The following is a 17,601-nucleotide window of genomic DNA, read 5'->3' on the forward strand; positions in this document are numbered from 1 at the left end:
AGACTGCTAAATTATGCAAGCATCCTGGGGTATATGGGGCCACTGAACTAACACACATGTATTTACACTTTTTTAAAATTTTATAACTAATAAATTAAATTAAAGGTGAGTCAAAGTTTGTATGGTCCATTTTAAGAATTACAATATGGAAAGTAAATACACTGCTGTGTGGGAATACATGGCTTATCTGTCACTGATAGCTAATGGATTCCTTCCTATTAAAATTTAATTGAAAATCTTCAATGATATTTAAGCTTTCACAGAAGTGTAAACTACTGTGACTACAATTCACAATGCATTTAAAACAATTATTCTTTATCATTAAAGTTAATAATATGCACATTAACCTCTTATGTAGTCTAAATCAATATTGTAGTTTAAAAGATATGACCTCTGGACAGTTTTGTCTAAATATTGATTTCATTGTCATTTGTATAAGGTATCAAACAAATTACATGCTGCACTAATATCATTAATGCTGCCCCCATAGAGCCTCTGACTTTATGGGGTTCTTATAATACAGGACATGACATTACAAAATATTGAGGATATCACAAAATATAATTGCCGAATGGGCAAGATTTGATTATGGCAGAACAGACTTGCTGTAAACAGATGATAACTTCCAAATTCTTTACTCTCAGTGGACAGAAAAAAATACTGCTCTTTAACATGCAGATTGGTTGTTGAGGTTAAGTTTCAAGTGGCAGAATCTTTTCTGCCTCTGAGGGTCTAATTTACCTTCTTGTGATGCCAGAGATATTTCAGGAGGGAATCTAAAGTCACGTTAAAATGGTGTCATTCTGTAATGTAGCAGTTTTCTACAACATAAACTTGTTTAGAAATTTCTGTTAAAAGTTACTAATGAGTCGGAGGAGTTGGAAAATATATGCATAAAAGTGAAGGGGTTGAGCCTTTCAAATGATCTTTATAGAACTGAATAAAAATTGACGGATGGGCATGCATCGCATTTTCTCTCATAATAATTATTACCATTTTTGTAAAAAAAATAAGTACAAATTGAAATACCAGCTGTATAGTTTCATCTCTTTTACTTTTTTCAGGTTCTAATTTGCTATGAATCACAATTGTTAACACTCTCCAGTTACATCTAACTCTGTTTTGATGTTTAAATTTTTTAAACTGTATGTTACTTTTTGTTTTTCGTAAAACTTTCAGAAAAGTAATGTGGCCATAATCATGATGCTGTGAACTGTGGGAGTTATTTATACTAAAAATGTTCCCCCCAAATCTCTTGTAGGTAAAAGTGACCCATTTTGTGTAGTTGAACTGAACAATGACAGGCTGCTGACACATACCGTCTACAAAAATCTCAATCCCGAGTGGAACAAAATCTTCACATTGTAAGTAATCATTACCTTGAGCTCATTTCAAAAATGGAGCTAATAATATTTATTTTTGAGATACTAACTGATGAACAACTCAGCATCTGGACTGCCTCTGCTAGCAACAGCGAATATCGTGATTGTTATACCTTTCTGACAGTGAGACCTGGGGCAAGTGTATGCCATTTTTCTTTGTTTTCAGATTTTTTTTTAAACTGTGATTTTTATATGGTTTGACTAAGGATTTTGCTCCCATTAACTGAATTGCCATACTGCTTCTTCCTTTTATACTTTCTATTGAAATTCTCCCCAACTGCATTGACACCAGGGAGGACAAAGCTCTATTTGTTCCATTGCTCAAATCAGCAAACAATCCAGTCTCAGATTCAGAGATGCTTTAGTTTTGCTTTGTTGCATTTTAATACAATAAGAATATTAAGTGTTGTCCTAGTTACCAGAACACCATTAGGGTTAATTTTCCTTTTGTTTTAAAAAAGTTTATAATAATCTTTTAACCACGCACTGTAAAAGCTGCGTACCAGCACCATAGTATCTCTTAAGTGCGGGGTGTGTGTGTGTGTGTGTGTGTGTGTGTGTGTGTGTTTTAAACTGGGCTTTAGAAACGAACTCTGAACAAAGGAAAACTCTCCACACAGAGTACTTCTTAAAAGTTTTCTAACATAGTTTTATTTTTTTGTATATGAAAACTGCTAAATTCCTCATTAATTTCTTATAATGTCTCTGCTTAAGAGTAAGTAATCAGATTTAATTATCTGACCAATTTATCTTTAAGGAATTCCACATTTTTATAAGAGATGAAAGCCTGGTCAGGAGACTTGCACTCCTAAGAAGGTTGTTGAGAGTGTTTTTCTCTGGAATGCATAATTGAATGAATAGGTTTGATTATTATCAAAGCCATTAATTGATTGTGCCCCGATAAAGCCTCTCCTCACATGTGGTTGCAGTCTTTCAGTAATGAATATATTCATTTTTTTTTGTTTTCTTTTAATTCATGTTTTCTTGGTAAACAGTTGGATCAAAGAATAAATGCTATCAGCAATTGGGGTTTATTTTTCCAGAAACAAAAATGAAGAGCTCGCACAGTTGTTTATTAACATACGTTGTCTTTGGAACATAATGGGACACTATTTAATTTCTAAATCCTGGGGTGGTACAATAGCTATCAATGTTACATTTTCTCCATTCTGTTTTCTGTGTTGGTAAATTCTTACTATAAACGTACCAAGAATAAGTCAATGTTTTGGTAAGAACTGTAAACAAAGGAGATGTCCTACTATTACAAAAAAAGAAAAATTATATGAAATATACTGTGACTCTTGCTGATACAGAATTTAGTGGAGTTTTACATGGGGTTAATAGGAAGGTAGGAATTATTGTGATAATAATGAGAAAGAGAAGTCTCAAAAACATCAGCGCCACTTATTGATTTTTTTTACACTAATTCTGTGCCCATCCAGATGGAAAATTATATTTCATTAAAAAATTATAACTTGAAATTACAATAGCGTTCAAAGTTCAAGATAATAGAACCATCACTGTAGTCTACAAAGGTGCATTATGGGAAATTCTGTCAGCTACCAAGCCACCTTGTATATGTGTATATGCAAATGGCATACATAAGAACGCATACACACAAAATCAGCTGGAGCCATCTAAATTTTCAAAAGCGTTTTTGTTCTTGTTCCCCACTGATGAAGTCTTTTCTTCTTACGTATATTTATTATGCAGCAACATTAAAGATATCCATTCAGTTCTTGAAGTGACAGTTTATGATGAAGATCGGGATCGAAGTGCTGACTTTCTGGGCAAAGTTGCTATACCATTGCTGTCTGTAAGTTTTATTCACCTGACACACTGCTCTGTGTTGCTTTTGCTCAAGGAAGAAAAAAAAAACCCCTCAGCTCTGTATCTGTCATTTCTCAACCAAGGTCTGTAATAAGAACACTAAAAATTTTAACATACTCAATTCACGGCCATGTTGAATCCCATGATAGTTAATTTTTCCTGACAGACTTGATCCTGGTAATGAACAGGTACTTGTCAGAATTGCCACAGTTGTTTTGGGTTCTCTGTCAGTTTCAGCAGCTGGGGGTCAAAGGTCACTGAGGGAGTGTATTCAGTGGAGACCGCGAGACAGACGGCTGTCATGTCCTTTTCCCGCAGATTCAAAATGGTGAACAGAAAGCCTACGTCTTGAAAAACAAGCAGCTGACAGGGCCAACAAAGGGGGTCATCTATCTTGAAATAGATGTGATTTTTAATGCTGTAAGTCTTAACTTTGGCTTTTTTGTACTGCTAAAGAGTTCAGTTTCATGAAAGCTTTTGTTCCTGATTTGTAGAGAATTTCTGTCATTCCTCATTTTCTCTAAACCTTGATGTATCCTGGAGAATACGCTTCTGCCACTGCCTGGCACACCCACACTTTCTGTTATAGTTGGCGGCTGCCACTGCGGCTGTGCTCCGGCCGCTGCCTGCCGGCGTAAGAAGGGGAAGCGCGTGCGTGTGCAACTGTATACATTTATATTTTATGAGCACAGCAGCCAGGACTTTGAAACTTTAGGAATTATTGCAAATTGAACTGCGTGAAAAACTTGTAAACATTTGTAATATATGAATCCATAACAGACACATATGTTGATGTATAGGTGAAAGCCAGCTTACGAACATTAATACCCAAAGAACAGAAGTACATTGAAGAGGAAAACAGACTCTCTAAACAGGTAAAAAGCAAGGCAAGATTAATCCCTCTGGGAAGACCTGATTATAATCTGTAAAACATCTAGGTAAATTCAAATAAACTTTGGAAGTGTGGAGGGGGGAAGACTATGGAATTTTTGATCCTCTACTTATGTGAAATGGCTCTTTCTTTTCTTTTTTTTTTTTTCTTTCTTTCTTTCTCTCTCTTCCCTTCCTTTCCCTAAGAGATCAAAAACAAGGACAATACCAAACTAATAAATTGGATGGGGGTGGTCAGAATGGAAAGGGGATAGGGTAGGCGCTGCGTAGAACGGATATGTATTCATGCATTAGCCAAAGAATGATCATTTTGAACATAAAATACTGTCTGATTGCCATGGAATGTGTAAATGAGAACACCAAAGGCTGAGGTTCAAATATATGTCCAGACCACCCACAGGTATGATGCAGGTGTGTGTAAAGTGAGCCCTGGGTAAAGCTCTTCCCTCTAATCCACAAGAGAGAGGGCTCCATCTTTTAAGGGAAACCTTCCTGTTAATTAGATTTTGACTATGGTCTTTTAGAAGTGAACTTTTATTGGCACTTTTAGCTAAGAAAATAGAAAATCAGCCCATCTGATTTTTCTATCATGAAGAAATTTTAAATAAGACTCGATATCTTGTAATTAGACATAGATTTAAATCAGGTTTCATATCAAGTTAAGAAAGGGTGTTAAGCTACCTCTTTAAAAAAAATGTTTACTTCCAATTAGCGCAGCTAAAATAAAATGTTTTTTTGCGATGGCTATAAAGTTTACAGAACTCATTTGTGTGTGTTAAAATATTTAACAATTTTCTGTGCTATTAGAAGACTAAAATTAGTTTTGTTTTTAATCTAATCAATTCACCGTAAACAGTGGGATCTTTGGTTGTTTAAAGACAGTGCATGAATTACAAATGCAATATCTATCTAAATAGAAATACAGATTACATTTTTTTCACAATTATAGATAAAAGTAATAAAAGTAACTCTAAAAGGAAGGTGATCAGGGGAGGAAGGAAAAAAGGAAACAAATAGGGTGACTCTTTTTGTGAAAGAATTTCAATTTTAACAACTTGTTAAAACTGGTATGCCTGTACATGCATCTATATTTATACACACACACATATACATATTTTTTCCAAATGACCTCAGGAACCTTTACATAACTACTTCTTTAAAATGCCAGATCAGTATTGAAATATATTTGGCATCAGCAAAATATGAACCTGCAGACAGATTATTCCAATTGTTAACAGAGCTAGAAATTTTTTGTACCATCATCTAGTATAGGGGCGATTCTGTTTATAGTTGTAGTCATGCCTTGTTTTAAATCTTAGATTTGAATTGTATCAATTCTCATATACCTTTTTAATGAAAGATTTTATAAAGCACTTGGTTACCATAAATATTTTCCTAACTCCAAAATTATGAAAAAGCAATGAGAAAAATCTAGGTTAAATTGATTGTGGAAGAGAGAGAGAGAGAATTAGAGAAGGAGAGATAGAGAGAGACTGAGAGAGAGAGACTGAAAAATTAATAGTAAATAAGGGAGATTCCAACAAAAATCGTGAAAATCTTGTTTTCTGTAATAAAGCAATACTTGACAAGTTTTCCTCTAAGACATGAAATGAAAACATTTCATGTTATCCATTTCGCTTTGAAATATCTTGAAGTTAAAGCACTTAAAGAATCTTAAAATCACAGTGAGATTTAAGAGTTAAAGAAATTTATTTAAGGTTCAGAGTATATAAATGTTTTTAATCTGTTGGAGTTTTTTTTTTTTTCTTTTGAACAAAGGTAGCCCAACCCACATAATAATATTATTTAAGAAAATATATTTAGCTAAGAAATTGCTCTTGTAATTCAGTTCTTTCTACTCTCTCCAGAGATACTTCTCTTCCTTTAACTTGTGAGCCAAATTGCGTTATATTCTTACAACTTTATTAACTTTCTGAATCCTTTTTAAATCACACTAAGCTTGAAGAATTTTGTACTCTATCTGATGGTTTTTAGTCTTGCAAATGCTGATAATATTCTCATCTTCCTTACAGCTGCTACTAAGAAACTTTAACAGAATGAAGCGTTGTGTCATGGTGCTTGTAAATGCTGCATACTACATTAATAGTTGCTTTGACTGGGATTCACCCCCAAGGAGCCTCGCCGCTTTTGTGGTATGATAATTCTTTATTACTTACATTGTTATTCATTAAATTCAGTAATCATAGCTGCATGTTTCTGTGGCTATAGTAACAGTTAGGTTGATGTGGCCATTTTAAAAACTCCTATTTTAAGACTTGACTGGACAGATTTGCCGTGGGCAGGAACCTGATGGATCGTTCAAGGTCCGAGTCCAAGAATACACATCCACTCCCCCCCTTCAGATTTCCGGAAAGCAAGATATCTCAGCCAATATATAATTTTCTCCATGACAGTTAAAAAGTAAAATTTTACATATTGCATAATTCCAAATCCCAATAACAGAGCCAAGAAAAGGCCTTAGTGTTAAAAAAAAATTAATAATCTCGACCATCCTCATCTTAATTTTATTGTTCTATAGACTTTTTTTCAAAATAGGAAAATCGTTGGCAGCAGGATGCTAGTTGGTACTGTTCAAATATGTGAGTCAGTTGGAAGTGGGTGTGACCTATTTAAGAGACGTTTTATTGTTTCTGAGATTTTCAGTTTTTAAAAAGGCACAAGTGAGAATTTGATAGATCCAAATAGTCCTCTAACAATGTTCATCTTGTGGCCTTTTACTTTGGTTATTTAAAAACTGCCGATGAGACCAGCTTGCAGAGCTCGAAAATCTGAGAGAATACTTTCCTCTGAGCTTTAGCTGGGATTTTCTGCTCTCACATTAGTTTTGCTTATTCAGGATTTGAGTTTGAAGTTTAAGTGGAGTCCTTCTTTCGAAATCCTTTATTTTATTGTCCTATTTGTTAGACTATGAGTACCTTATGCTTCCTTACAGTTTCCAAGTTAGCAGAATATGACTTTATTATGGGGGCTTATAAGAAGAGCCTTAATTATAGTAACAAACCAACATTTTAGTATTACCATTCAAACAAGTGTATGCACATCTGTTTAGCACTTTGAGCCCTGTCCTCCTCTCAGGCCTTGTATGGGACTTTCATTAATGTCTGAGCACATGGAACAAAGAGTGAGTATGTCCCTTTGTGTTGTAAGTTACCAGAAAGTTAGGCGGCCAGCTTCCCATAGACATGTTGTTGTCTCCTTAAAGAAAGCAATTGCCATCATCATTAAGATTTAGAAAAGAAAATCTGCCTCTTTGACTATTCTTTTATTTGGTGCTTTCATGTAATAAATACGTTGGGGTACTGTTAAGCAAACTTTATTATGATTTTTCGCTATCATAGAGGCACTTTGATGTTAATGAGGAAAAAATGATACTGAGTGTCTGTGTATATTTTATGCCATTACTTCCAGGTTCTGTGGGGCCTTATAACAGACACAGTAATATTCTCCTGAAAATGCCATGATGCCATCTTTGATTCACTCTTTCCAAAGTCATTCCCCACAACCATTTGCAAAATTTGAAAACAGAGAAATCTCTGTAATTATATTATTTGTTCAGGAACATCATTTCGAATGCTTTAACATTACAGTGTGTTGTGTAAGCCTTCATAAACTCCCTCTGGCTTCTCGAGGTCACTCATGTGAAATGAATTCAAGATGGCAGAGACTTTTTTTCCCAATTTTCTTCTGATTAAAAAAATCAGGCACTGAAAGTCCGAGAAACTTCGGTACATGTATATGATAATACTTGAGTGGTTTCACTGTAAGGGAACCAAAGTTCACTGGGGAGGAAAGATAATAATATCTCTCTTAGTTTGTAGTTAGTTTCCAACAGCCTTGGTCGTACAAACCACAAACTGACCGCACGATGCTTGCAAAAAAGAGGGGGAGGCCACCGCGAAGGTAGGAAATGGATTGCAGACACGGATAGTGAGAAAAGAGGCCTCACAAGCTGCACGTGAATGTGTAGTAAGAGTACTTTTGAGAAGAAACGATAATATTAACTGTTTCATTGAATAGAAGCACTGAATCACATTCTATTGAATGTGATTGAAATAGCAAATAACAAAACTGACCTGCATTTATCTAGACCTGAGCTGGGCATTCCATGAGAAGGGGGACCTACTTGTTTCACCCTGGTACTCCAGCATCACCTGCAGAGTATCTCGCACTTGTTAGGCTCCCAATATAAACGGCTATCTGAATCAATAGACCAGCCAATAAACCAGTCAATCAGTCTGAAAATTTTTCTAAAGTGAAGAAAGTCTTCTTGAATGATGCCAGATAAATAAGGCCTTGCTCTAGTAAAGCTGGTTATTAAATGATGATAGACATAGCTTAATGCTCTGCAGCAATTTTCCCTCGAATTTCACTTAAATTCTAATGAATTTAATCCTCTAAATAATAAATAATAATCCTCTATATAATAACTAATATATAAAAATATATTATTATGTTATATAGATGCTATATAGAGGCTATATATATGTTATGTAGATAACTAATATAAAATAATATAATAATCCTCTAATAATAATATAATAATCCGCTATATAATAACAACTCATACTTCCTGAGCATTTATGTGCCAGGAAGCTGTTTTACAGGCACTAAAGCATGAAAGTGCTTTTCAGGCGTAAATGAATTTAATGTTCCCAACGACGTAATTATAAGATAGATACTATTATTTTCCCGATATACAGAGTAAAAAACTGAGGCAGAGAAAAGAACCTTGTCCAACGCACACAACAGATATTATTTTCTTTCTAAAAGAGCTTTTAAATTATGCACCTTATAATATAAGTATCATAATAATTCAGAAAAAAAAATACTGTTGTAGGATTTTGATTCATCTTACAGATATTAAATGATGTATTTAAAAAGGAAATGTTTCAAAGATCTCATTGCATAACCAGAGCCTTTTTAGGCCAATGTATTGAAAAGAACTGCTTTCCATTAGGAGGAGAGTATGAGCAGCACCCCATTGTTACAAACATATTGTTCCCATCATTCCCTGTTGATGGATCTCGGGTCTATTATTATAATATTGGTTCCACTTGGCCCACTTTTTCATAAATGCAGCTGCTTCACGGAGCACATGCATTTGTACCATTATGTGGCTTGGTTTTAGGCCCAGATCGGTAAACTTTATGTTTAAGTGCCTTTTTTTTTCTATTCCATTTTATTTTTCTTTGCTAATTTTCTATCCAAAAATAAATGTAGAATAATGAAATCAAAATGGAAAAACAATAATTTTTTGTCCCAATGTCAATTAAAGTGGAAAGCTTAAGAAACGCAGGGTTAGAGCTGCTCCAGCCTCTTTGGCACTACCTGTGTGTTCTGGGGAAGATGCAGAGCTGGCTGCCGAGATTAGAAGCTGCAATCGGCCTGGGAGGTGAGGGATAAAATATAGGCAAGCATGTTCCTGAGAATGTCCTTGTTATTGTGTGCTATGAATTAGGTTTTTAAATTTTACTATGAATATTGTATGCCTAAGAGCAAACACAGACGTATGTGGCGCAGAAGGCCCGGCTCGTCTTTCGGAATCATCTATTGTCGACGTGGAAATGTCTCATAAATTGGGTCTAATTTTCATCAGGCTCCTGACCAGACATTTGTGTTCTTGTGGACGTCAGTGGGTGCAACATGGAAAAAAAACCAGAGTGCACACTCTCTTTCTCTTCAGTACTGTCATTTCTCACTGTAATGAGCACAAAAATAATTGGACAACTGAGCTATCAGTAAAAGGACACACTTCAGTGTGCGTCAAAGAATTATTTTACAGGACAAACTTTAATCTTTAAATGTGATTGTAGATAATTTGTGGCACCATCTGTCCATTTGGAATTGTTTTAGCCTTTTCTGTCGTTATACAGTGAGTGCCGCTGTGTTTAACAGTAACATTTGATATTTTACACATTTAATTTCTGTTCTGCTGTGTGGTCCTTAGGGAATGGAGCGCTAGTGCTACATGAGAGAGACAAAGTATTGATCAGTTAACATTTCAGCTACATTTATGTATGTCGCAAAATTAATGAAAATGCCAGACAAAAATGTCAGAGTGCACAAAAAGGTAGAATTTAAATTTGGTAGTTTAATGAAAAGTTTAAGATGTGCATTATCAAAAATGTCCTCTTGCCTTTAAAGTACAATTCCTAACAGAATAACTACGGGGAGACACATATTTTACTTAGAGGAACAATGAACATGAATTATGAAGGGATGTCAACCCCTCAGAGTACCTTGTGTTCCAGAACGGGCATGTTTGAATGCCTAACTGTTACTCATAAAATACATTTGTTTCTGTTCATATCTGGAAGGCTACTGGCTTCAACCCTCTGTACTGACCAGCCTATGAGGCAGGCTTCCTACGGAGATTCTCCCCCCACCTAGGTCTGCCTTGGTATCCCTGTGTTCCTTTTGTGTCCAAACTGAGAATTCCCTCTACAGCAATTCATCCAGGCCACTCTGGTTCATTACTCGTTCCTTTCTGGGTCCTTTTCAAATGCCTGGTTTTCCTTTGCTTCCAGAAAATTTGTGCTCCACCTTCATTCAATCCCCATTTTAGTGAAGGATCACACTCGGGACAACAGCTACTCTCAGAAAAGCTGGGCCATTATGCAGGAAAAGAGAAAAACAGAGATGATGTATGCAAAGAATGACACGAGGCAGCTCTGTGTAGCCAAATGATTAAAAAAAAAAAATAGAGGAGGCATAAGCAAGGGAGGAAGAACTGAACTTGCAGAGGCGTTGGGAATATAATACAACGATCTGAGGACAATAGGCTCACGAGGATACCGTATCGAGTATTTTCTGTGGAGAAAGCCTGCTGCTATTAGACAACATATGGATTTTTCTAAAAGTTATTATAAACAATAAGGACATTTTACGTGGCCTTCACGTTCAAGGACTAAAAAAGGGGACGTTGCTTAAGAAGAAATATCAATGTGAAAACAAAGGCATATCTACATCTCCATGTAGTTCCAGTCTCAGCATTCATGTTAGCGAGCAATGTGGGGGGATTGTACTGGACATAGGAAAGGTAACTCTAAGATTCCAACAGAAATTCCTATTCTCAACATTTAAGAGGTATCAGTATTACCACACCAACAAAATAACACTTCAAGTCTATGGCAGTTTTCAAATGATTTTTATGGAAGCTTTTGTTGTTGTTGTTGCTACAATTATTTTTTTAGTGCTAAGCAGAAAAACTGGAAATGTCCCAGATGTAATTGTTGTTATTTTCTCTGCCACAACAAAAACAGAAGGACCCTCGAAAATCAAAGAAACAAGTACTAAAGCAAAATGATCTGTAGCTCATGGTCCTATCCTTGCGTTCTCTCATTTTCCTAAAATTATGTAAATCAAAATTTCCTTTTGTTCATCCTTCTTCATTTATGCTTTCCTCTGAAAACACTTATTAAGTTTACTAAACAATACTTCCAGTCTAATTTATACAAATTTTAAAAGTACATTAAATATTTCCTTTACAAATGTGTGAGGAGAGAAGAGAGCCTATATAGAACTTCATTGATTTAGAAGATTGTATACCTCCAAAATGACCTAAAATTCCTTTTACAAAGTCAAAGACTATTGTCACTTAGAAGATTCCAGTACTACAATTTTCTTTTCAGTAAATAGATTGTGTGTCCAATTCATATGGACATACTGACACTTTAAGTTGATACTCAAACTCTACATTTTTTTCCCTAAAATTAATTTGAATTCCAAGGAAGAAAAAAATTTTCAAACATTGGCCTATAAAAAATTAGGTTTTCTAAGGGGTGCCTTTCACAAAACACTGCCTATAAATTCTTGCAATTGCATAAAAGCCCCTCAAAGACCACAATTTAAGAAGTGAGTTCAGTTTTAGGATTGATCGCTCTCGGCTAAAAATCAGCCGTGAATCTTAGGAAATGTAGCAAGTCAGATATTAATGGAACGAAGCATTTCGACTAGATTTCTCTCATCCTTCTTAAGGAGTGATGCTACAACTCAATTTATAGATCTATTTAAATGTGTCGTCTTCTTGTTTTGTATTTCAGTTGTTACGTCTACAAAGGCCGCACCTCCTCAGATCAGTGCATAGTTCTCTTTAAATGGTGCCAACACCCTTTTTTTGTTGTCTATTTTCATAGATGTCAGCAAAATGGCCTCCTGCTCTTTGGAGGATATAATCACCCAAGACACAGAGTCCACTACTCTCTGAAAAGCTTATTCTTCTGAAATTTTATTGTATATTTACAAGAAGACTTTAATTCTTAAAGCATGTCACAAACACATTTTCTATTATCTCTACTCTCCCTCCTCTGTCCTGTAGGGTAGGAAGTAGTAAAATGCTGTAATCTGGGACGTACTCTTCTATGGATGATTTAGGGAAAATTAAAACTATTTCACTTTTTCCCAGGTACAGTGCTATTGCACTATATTATAATTCAAACAGAAACTGCAAATATCACAAACATAACTGTGATACCTCATTGAATTCAGGAATTAGCCTTCTTGTGAATCTTCATGGTTTGTGTAATGAACGCTGGGGCAGTCGGGGACACCAGGGCCTCAGTGTGGTCTCCTTCTGGCTGTATGGCTGCTGTCCCACTTCACTTTAAGCATTACTTCTCAGGTAGTTTCAGCCTCAGGAGACCCTTACAAATATGTTACTTTGTCCAGATTTTATAACTGAGTTGACTTAAGGATCAAAAATTATAAAATAATGAAATCACTACTCGTCCTCAGATTCCTAAACCAATGTTCTTGTCCTCTGAAGAGTTTTCTACCTTCTGGCTTCAATTTAAATTTTTTGTGATGAAAGAGCAAGCCACATTCTATTGTGAAATATTATCATGTAAAGTGTTTTTGCAAAGAAAAACATTTAAATGAATGAGATAATTCTGTAATTTATTTTACTAAGATTTTGCAAAGTAAGTAAAAACTCTTCTGAAAGATTGTCAATTATCACAGAAATGCAGTCAGTAAGTTTACTCGGCACATATTTTCATGCCCCCTTGTATCAGGTCAATATTAAGAAATAGGAGTAGAATGCTTTCTTTTGTTCCGTTTTTCTATTTTGACTAGTCATGAAGATGTCCCTTAGAATTATGAATATATTAGAGTTAATTTACCAAAGGAGAAGCCAACCTGAACACTGTTAAGAAAGTTGTTTCTATTTTTTGTGGCTCCTTCTCTTGCCCTCCTTTTACGACTTTGACCATTACAGTCAAAGTTGGCTATAGACCTGGTAGCCAGTCTTGCCAGAGTAGGTCCGGGAGTTACGACTCCACGTTGCGCCTTCTCCTTTGCTGTGACAACAGAGGCCCAACACTCGGCAAGTGGTAACATTAGAGATCAGTAAGAGAGGAAAGATGAAGGAGTAACCATTTCTCAGTTCACAACAGTCATCAGATATTGGCTCAAAGGGATGTAATGAAGAGAAAATCAGAGAAAAGCAAGAAAAGCTGTAAATTATATTAAAATGTCAATAGATATTTGGGTGAAAATGAAAGGCAACCTTGATTTTAAGAATGGAAAAAGAAATGTTGGAGGTAAAACTTGACTTTTATTTAATCTTAAGTCAGTATTCTCAGTGGGTTTTTTTTTCCATATTCAACGCCCTAAGAAGAAAATTTTCATTAAATGAGAGACAACAAATGCTAAGGAATAAGATTTTCTCAGGACATGTTGGGTTTTGGAAGGTCACAGATCACTGTAATATCTAAGTTTTTTTAAATACTCCCCTAAGGGGGCTCCTGAGTGGCTCAGTCGTTAAGCGTCTGCCTTTGGCCCAGGGCGTGATCCTGGAGTTCTGGGATCGAGCCCCACGTCAGGCTTTCCCACTGGGAGCCTGCTTCTTTCTCTCCCACTCCCCCTGCTTGTGCTCCCTCTCTCACTGGCTGGCTCTCTCTGTTAAATAAATAAATAAAATCTTAAAAAAAAAAAAATTCTCCCCTAAGAACCAATTTTTGCCCCCTTGGGTGCCATATTGCCCCCATTAAGAATGCATGATTTTAAATGAAGTTTAATGTGAGCTTAACTATGTTTATTTTCATGCTTTGGGTAGTGAAGTCTAGTTTGGATTTTCTGTAGTTTGCATACAATAGAAATTATTCCCATAGGTAATCAGTCTGAAGAAAGATAATTTGTGATCTCAATACAAAATTATTGACTACATTGGAGTCCAATTAAAGAAAGGATTTTGTTTGGCTTCATAGAGATTAACGAATTGAATTTTCCCCTTATGAAAATCCATATGGAAGTTTTCTTCTCTATACCAATTCCAAGGGTGCCTTGTTGTGCTTCACTGACATGGAGAAGTGGGGTGAACATTAATTCTGGCCTAAGTAATATAACCTCCATCATTATGAGGGTTTGATGGGTTTTGTCTATACATTGCCCTGTATTTATGACTAGTAGATAATCTTTATATTCTTAAACGAATATCATTATGTCAGAGATATAAAAGCATACTTCATTAGGCTTGATTACCTATTAGATCTTCATTGGAAGGGAAGGAAAAAGGTTGTGAAATAGAAGTCATTTAAAACAGTGAAGATACATGTTTTACTGGCTGTTCTGCATGTCAAGTTGTCTAATTCCCCATAGGAATCCAAAAACTTTTACTATTGCAATTTATCAATAATATGTAAATATATGATGTTTTATATTCCACTTAGCTCTACACAAATAATTCTAGGGCATTTTCCATTGTTAGCATTCTTGCCAGGCAGACTTCAGACAATGCTTACGTGTTCGAAAAAAGAAATCTATCATTCAGTTTTGTCATAAAATGTTGGTGAAGTAAATATTATTTCCCTTAGTCAATTACAGAAATCTTTTAGATTTAACTTAAAATAATAGATTGCCGGATGCCTGGGTGGCTCAAGTCAGTTAAGTGTCTGCCTTCGGCCCAGGTCATGATCCCAGGACCCTGGGATCAAGTCCCTCATTGGGCTCCCTGCTCAGCGAGGGCCTCCTTCTCCCTCTCCCTGTGCCCCTTCCCCCTGCTTATTCTCTCGCTCTCTCTCAAATAAATAAATAAATGAATAAAATCTTTTTTAAAAAATTTTAAAATAAAATAAAATAATAGATTGCCAATGTTAAAAGTAGTCCATTAATTACCCACAACTTCCTATACTGAAGCCGTATAAAGGAGGTGTTACATTTTGAAGCATGTTAGTAAAGCAGTGGCTGCTACTCAGAGAAAACTAATTTATAAATGTAGACGTTCAGATAGCAGAGTTCGCTTTTCCTGGCTAGGTGGCGATACTGAACATTTTTCTGCTTGTGTTTAAATTATTTTAAATAGAGTTTGGCTCTTCCATTGCAAGAGCCTCTTACATGCCTCAACCGGGACGCTGGGATTTATAAAGGAGACCTTTAACCTAGGTTCTGCTAGCTTCTCTGGCAGTGTACTATTTCTTTCATTTTTTAAAAAATTCTCAGAGTATGAGACTCCTTCCACAATTTCTAAGTCCTACATCTCAGTTGATGTGTGCTTAAAACTAAATATTTTTCTCAAATAGGGTCCCGACCTTCAAATAAGATGTAAGAACCTGTTTTGTAAGACAGTTGCTTAGACTTTAGAACACATTTCCCCCACAGTAGCAATGTCATAAATAATGACAGAGAGCCACTAACAAACCTGCCAATCCCTTGGGGGTGTACTAGCTGGAGAGTGGACACACTGCACGTAAGAAGTAGATTCTGTGCAATCATGGCTTGGTGCTCAGGATGCCAGCAACACACCTATCCCAATCCTCCCGTCAACATGGAGCCCCTGCCATGGCAGAGGCAAGGGGCCTACAAAGGTGGAGAGTAAATGGGCTTTGAAGGATGCAGATGAAGTCATAGAACGTTACAGTCGGAAGGGAGCTTGGAGACGATTTTACGGTAGAGGAAATGAAAGTTCTATAATGTAAAGGGACTTACCGAGATACTAACTCTCTTTCTCCCCCGGTTGCTGGGATTGGATGCTTCAAAGACAGTGGCATTGAAAAGATATAAGGGACAGACAGAGAAAGAGAGGAAGATAGAAATATCAACCTCTCTGGCCTGAAGTTTATGTGTCAAATTGTCCTTAATTAAGGAAAGCCAAGTGTCTGACATTGTCCTGTAGAATTCTAAGAGTATAAAATTGGACTCCCAATCCTAGGTATTTCCTGTTAAGCAGTACGTTGATCTGAGAGGACTGGCATTGCCATTGGAAAGAGTAAACTTGTGTTCACTCTGCATAGTATTCTTCCTGAGGTTAATAAGTGCGTTATCTTATGTTTTAATGAACTTTTCTGTTAGTTGAGGTCACATCACACTATAGCTCCCCAACCCACTGTAGAGATGAGTATACAGTAGTAAAGAACTCTTAGGGTTCACTGTGTGTCTAAGTGAGGCACATTTTAGGCAAGTAATGTCAAGAGGCCTCCAAGTATTATAATTTACTTTGTCCCAAAAGTGAGAATATACTTTCCAGGTTTCAACCATATTTTCACTGAGTTACTTAAACAGTTTAAACTACCTATATTGATTCATACTGATTTAACAGTAGCGAAGATGAAACTGCCCATGGCCCAAATGTTCACTAGACTAAATAAATGCCAGGAAAATAGTGTATGTATTTTTAATTTTTTGGAAAAATTGGTGATCCAACTTCACTGTATTGCTCTCCTCCTAAATGTCCTGCAAAACTCTATAAATCGAATTTTTTCTAGCTATAATTAAGTAATCTAATAAAATAGTTTATCCTTTTACAAAGTAGTCATAGAAGCACTAAAATAATAATTTGGGCATATGTTGAGATATTCTTAGATTTTGTAGGTTGTTGCCTCCTTCATTATATAAATTATGTGCTGTAAGCTTGGTGCACCAATTTATTGCTATTAAAGTTATTGGAGTGAAGAAAGCCAAATTAAATCCCCTGTATGAACTGCTTTGAAGTCCTGAAGTACAATGGCCTGTGGGTCATTTAGGCTCGAAGGAGGCGCATGGTCCCACCATAGGTTTTTGTTTCTGGGAGCGATGTTGTCTTTCTGAATTTGTATCTGTCTTGAAAACTGATACAACTTAAAATTATTCTTTGAAAATATCTTCTATCGCATCGAAGAAAGAGAAATAAATCACAAGAAAAAAATGTCTCATCAGTGTTTAGCTGAAAACACATGACTCTCCGTCCACGAATATTTAATAATCTTTAGACATGTTTAGTAATACTGGGGTTCTCTTTCTCATTGAGTAGAATGTTTAACCTAAGTGTAAGGAACTGGGAAATAAAATAGATTATAAACTGAAAAATGCCATTTGTCAGTATTTTTAATCCATTACTAGAACCAGTGACAGGAAATAAATCCAGGCAGTTCTGCCTGAGATGCGTTTCAGTTGCCGTTACCAGATCTTCCCCGTTTTCATGCACACTCAATAAAGCTGTGTTGAATGACTGACTCCGATGACTTCAGCGGCAAAACTTGAAGTTAAAGCTGTAATATTGTAACAG

At 35.8% G+C, this 17,601-nt stretch overlaps 1 protein-coding gene across 11 annotated transcripts in view; it reads left to right on the top strand.

The window, feature by feature from the left end:
• Positions 1–17,601, top strand: part of MCTP1 (multiple C2 and transmembrane domain containing 1) — a 501,045-nt gene that overhangs the window by 346,916 nt on the left and 136,528 nt on the right. For 9 of the 11 annotated variants that reach the window (XM_045796258.2, XM_045796260.2, XM_045796261.2 and 6 more), the window contains 5 exons: positions 1,262–1,364; positions 3,096–3,198; positions 3,531–3,632; positions 4,013–4,087; positions 6,137–6,256. In XM_045796258.2, the coding sequence (XP_045652214.2) occupies positions 1,262–1,364; positions 3,096–3,198; positions 3,531–3,632; positions 4,013–4,087; positions 6,137–6,256 (503 nt within the window). Of the gene's footprint in view, positions 1–1,261; positions 1,365–3,095; positions 3,199–3,530; positions 3,633–4,012; positions 4,088–6,136; positions 6,263–17,601 lie in introns of those variants that run through there. The other 2 variants (XM_045796259.2, XM_087861975.1) reach the window with 2 other exon arrangements.

This window comes from Ursus americanus, chromosome 5 (genome assembly GCF_024610735.1).
Source record: "Ursus americanus isolate L20-20 chromosome 5, mUrsAme1.1.p, whole genome shotgun sequence".
Classification (NCBI taxonomy): Eukaryota; Metazoa; Chordata; class Mammalia; order Carnivora; family Ursidae; genus Ursus; species Ursus americanus.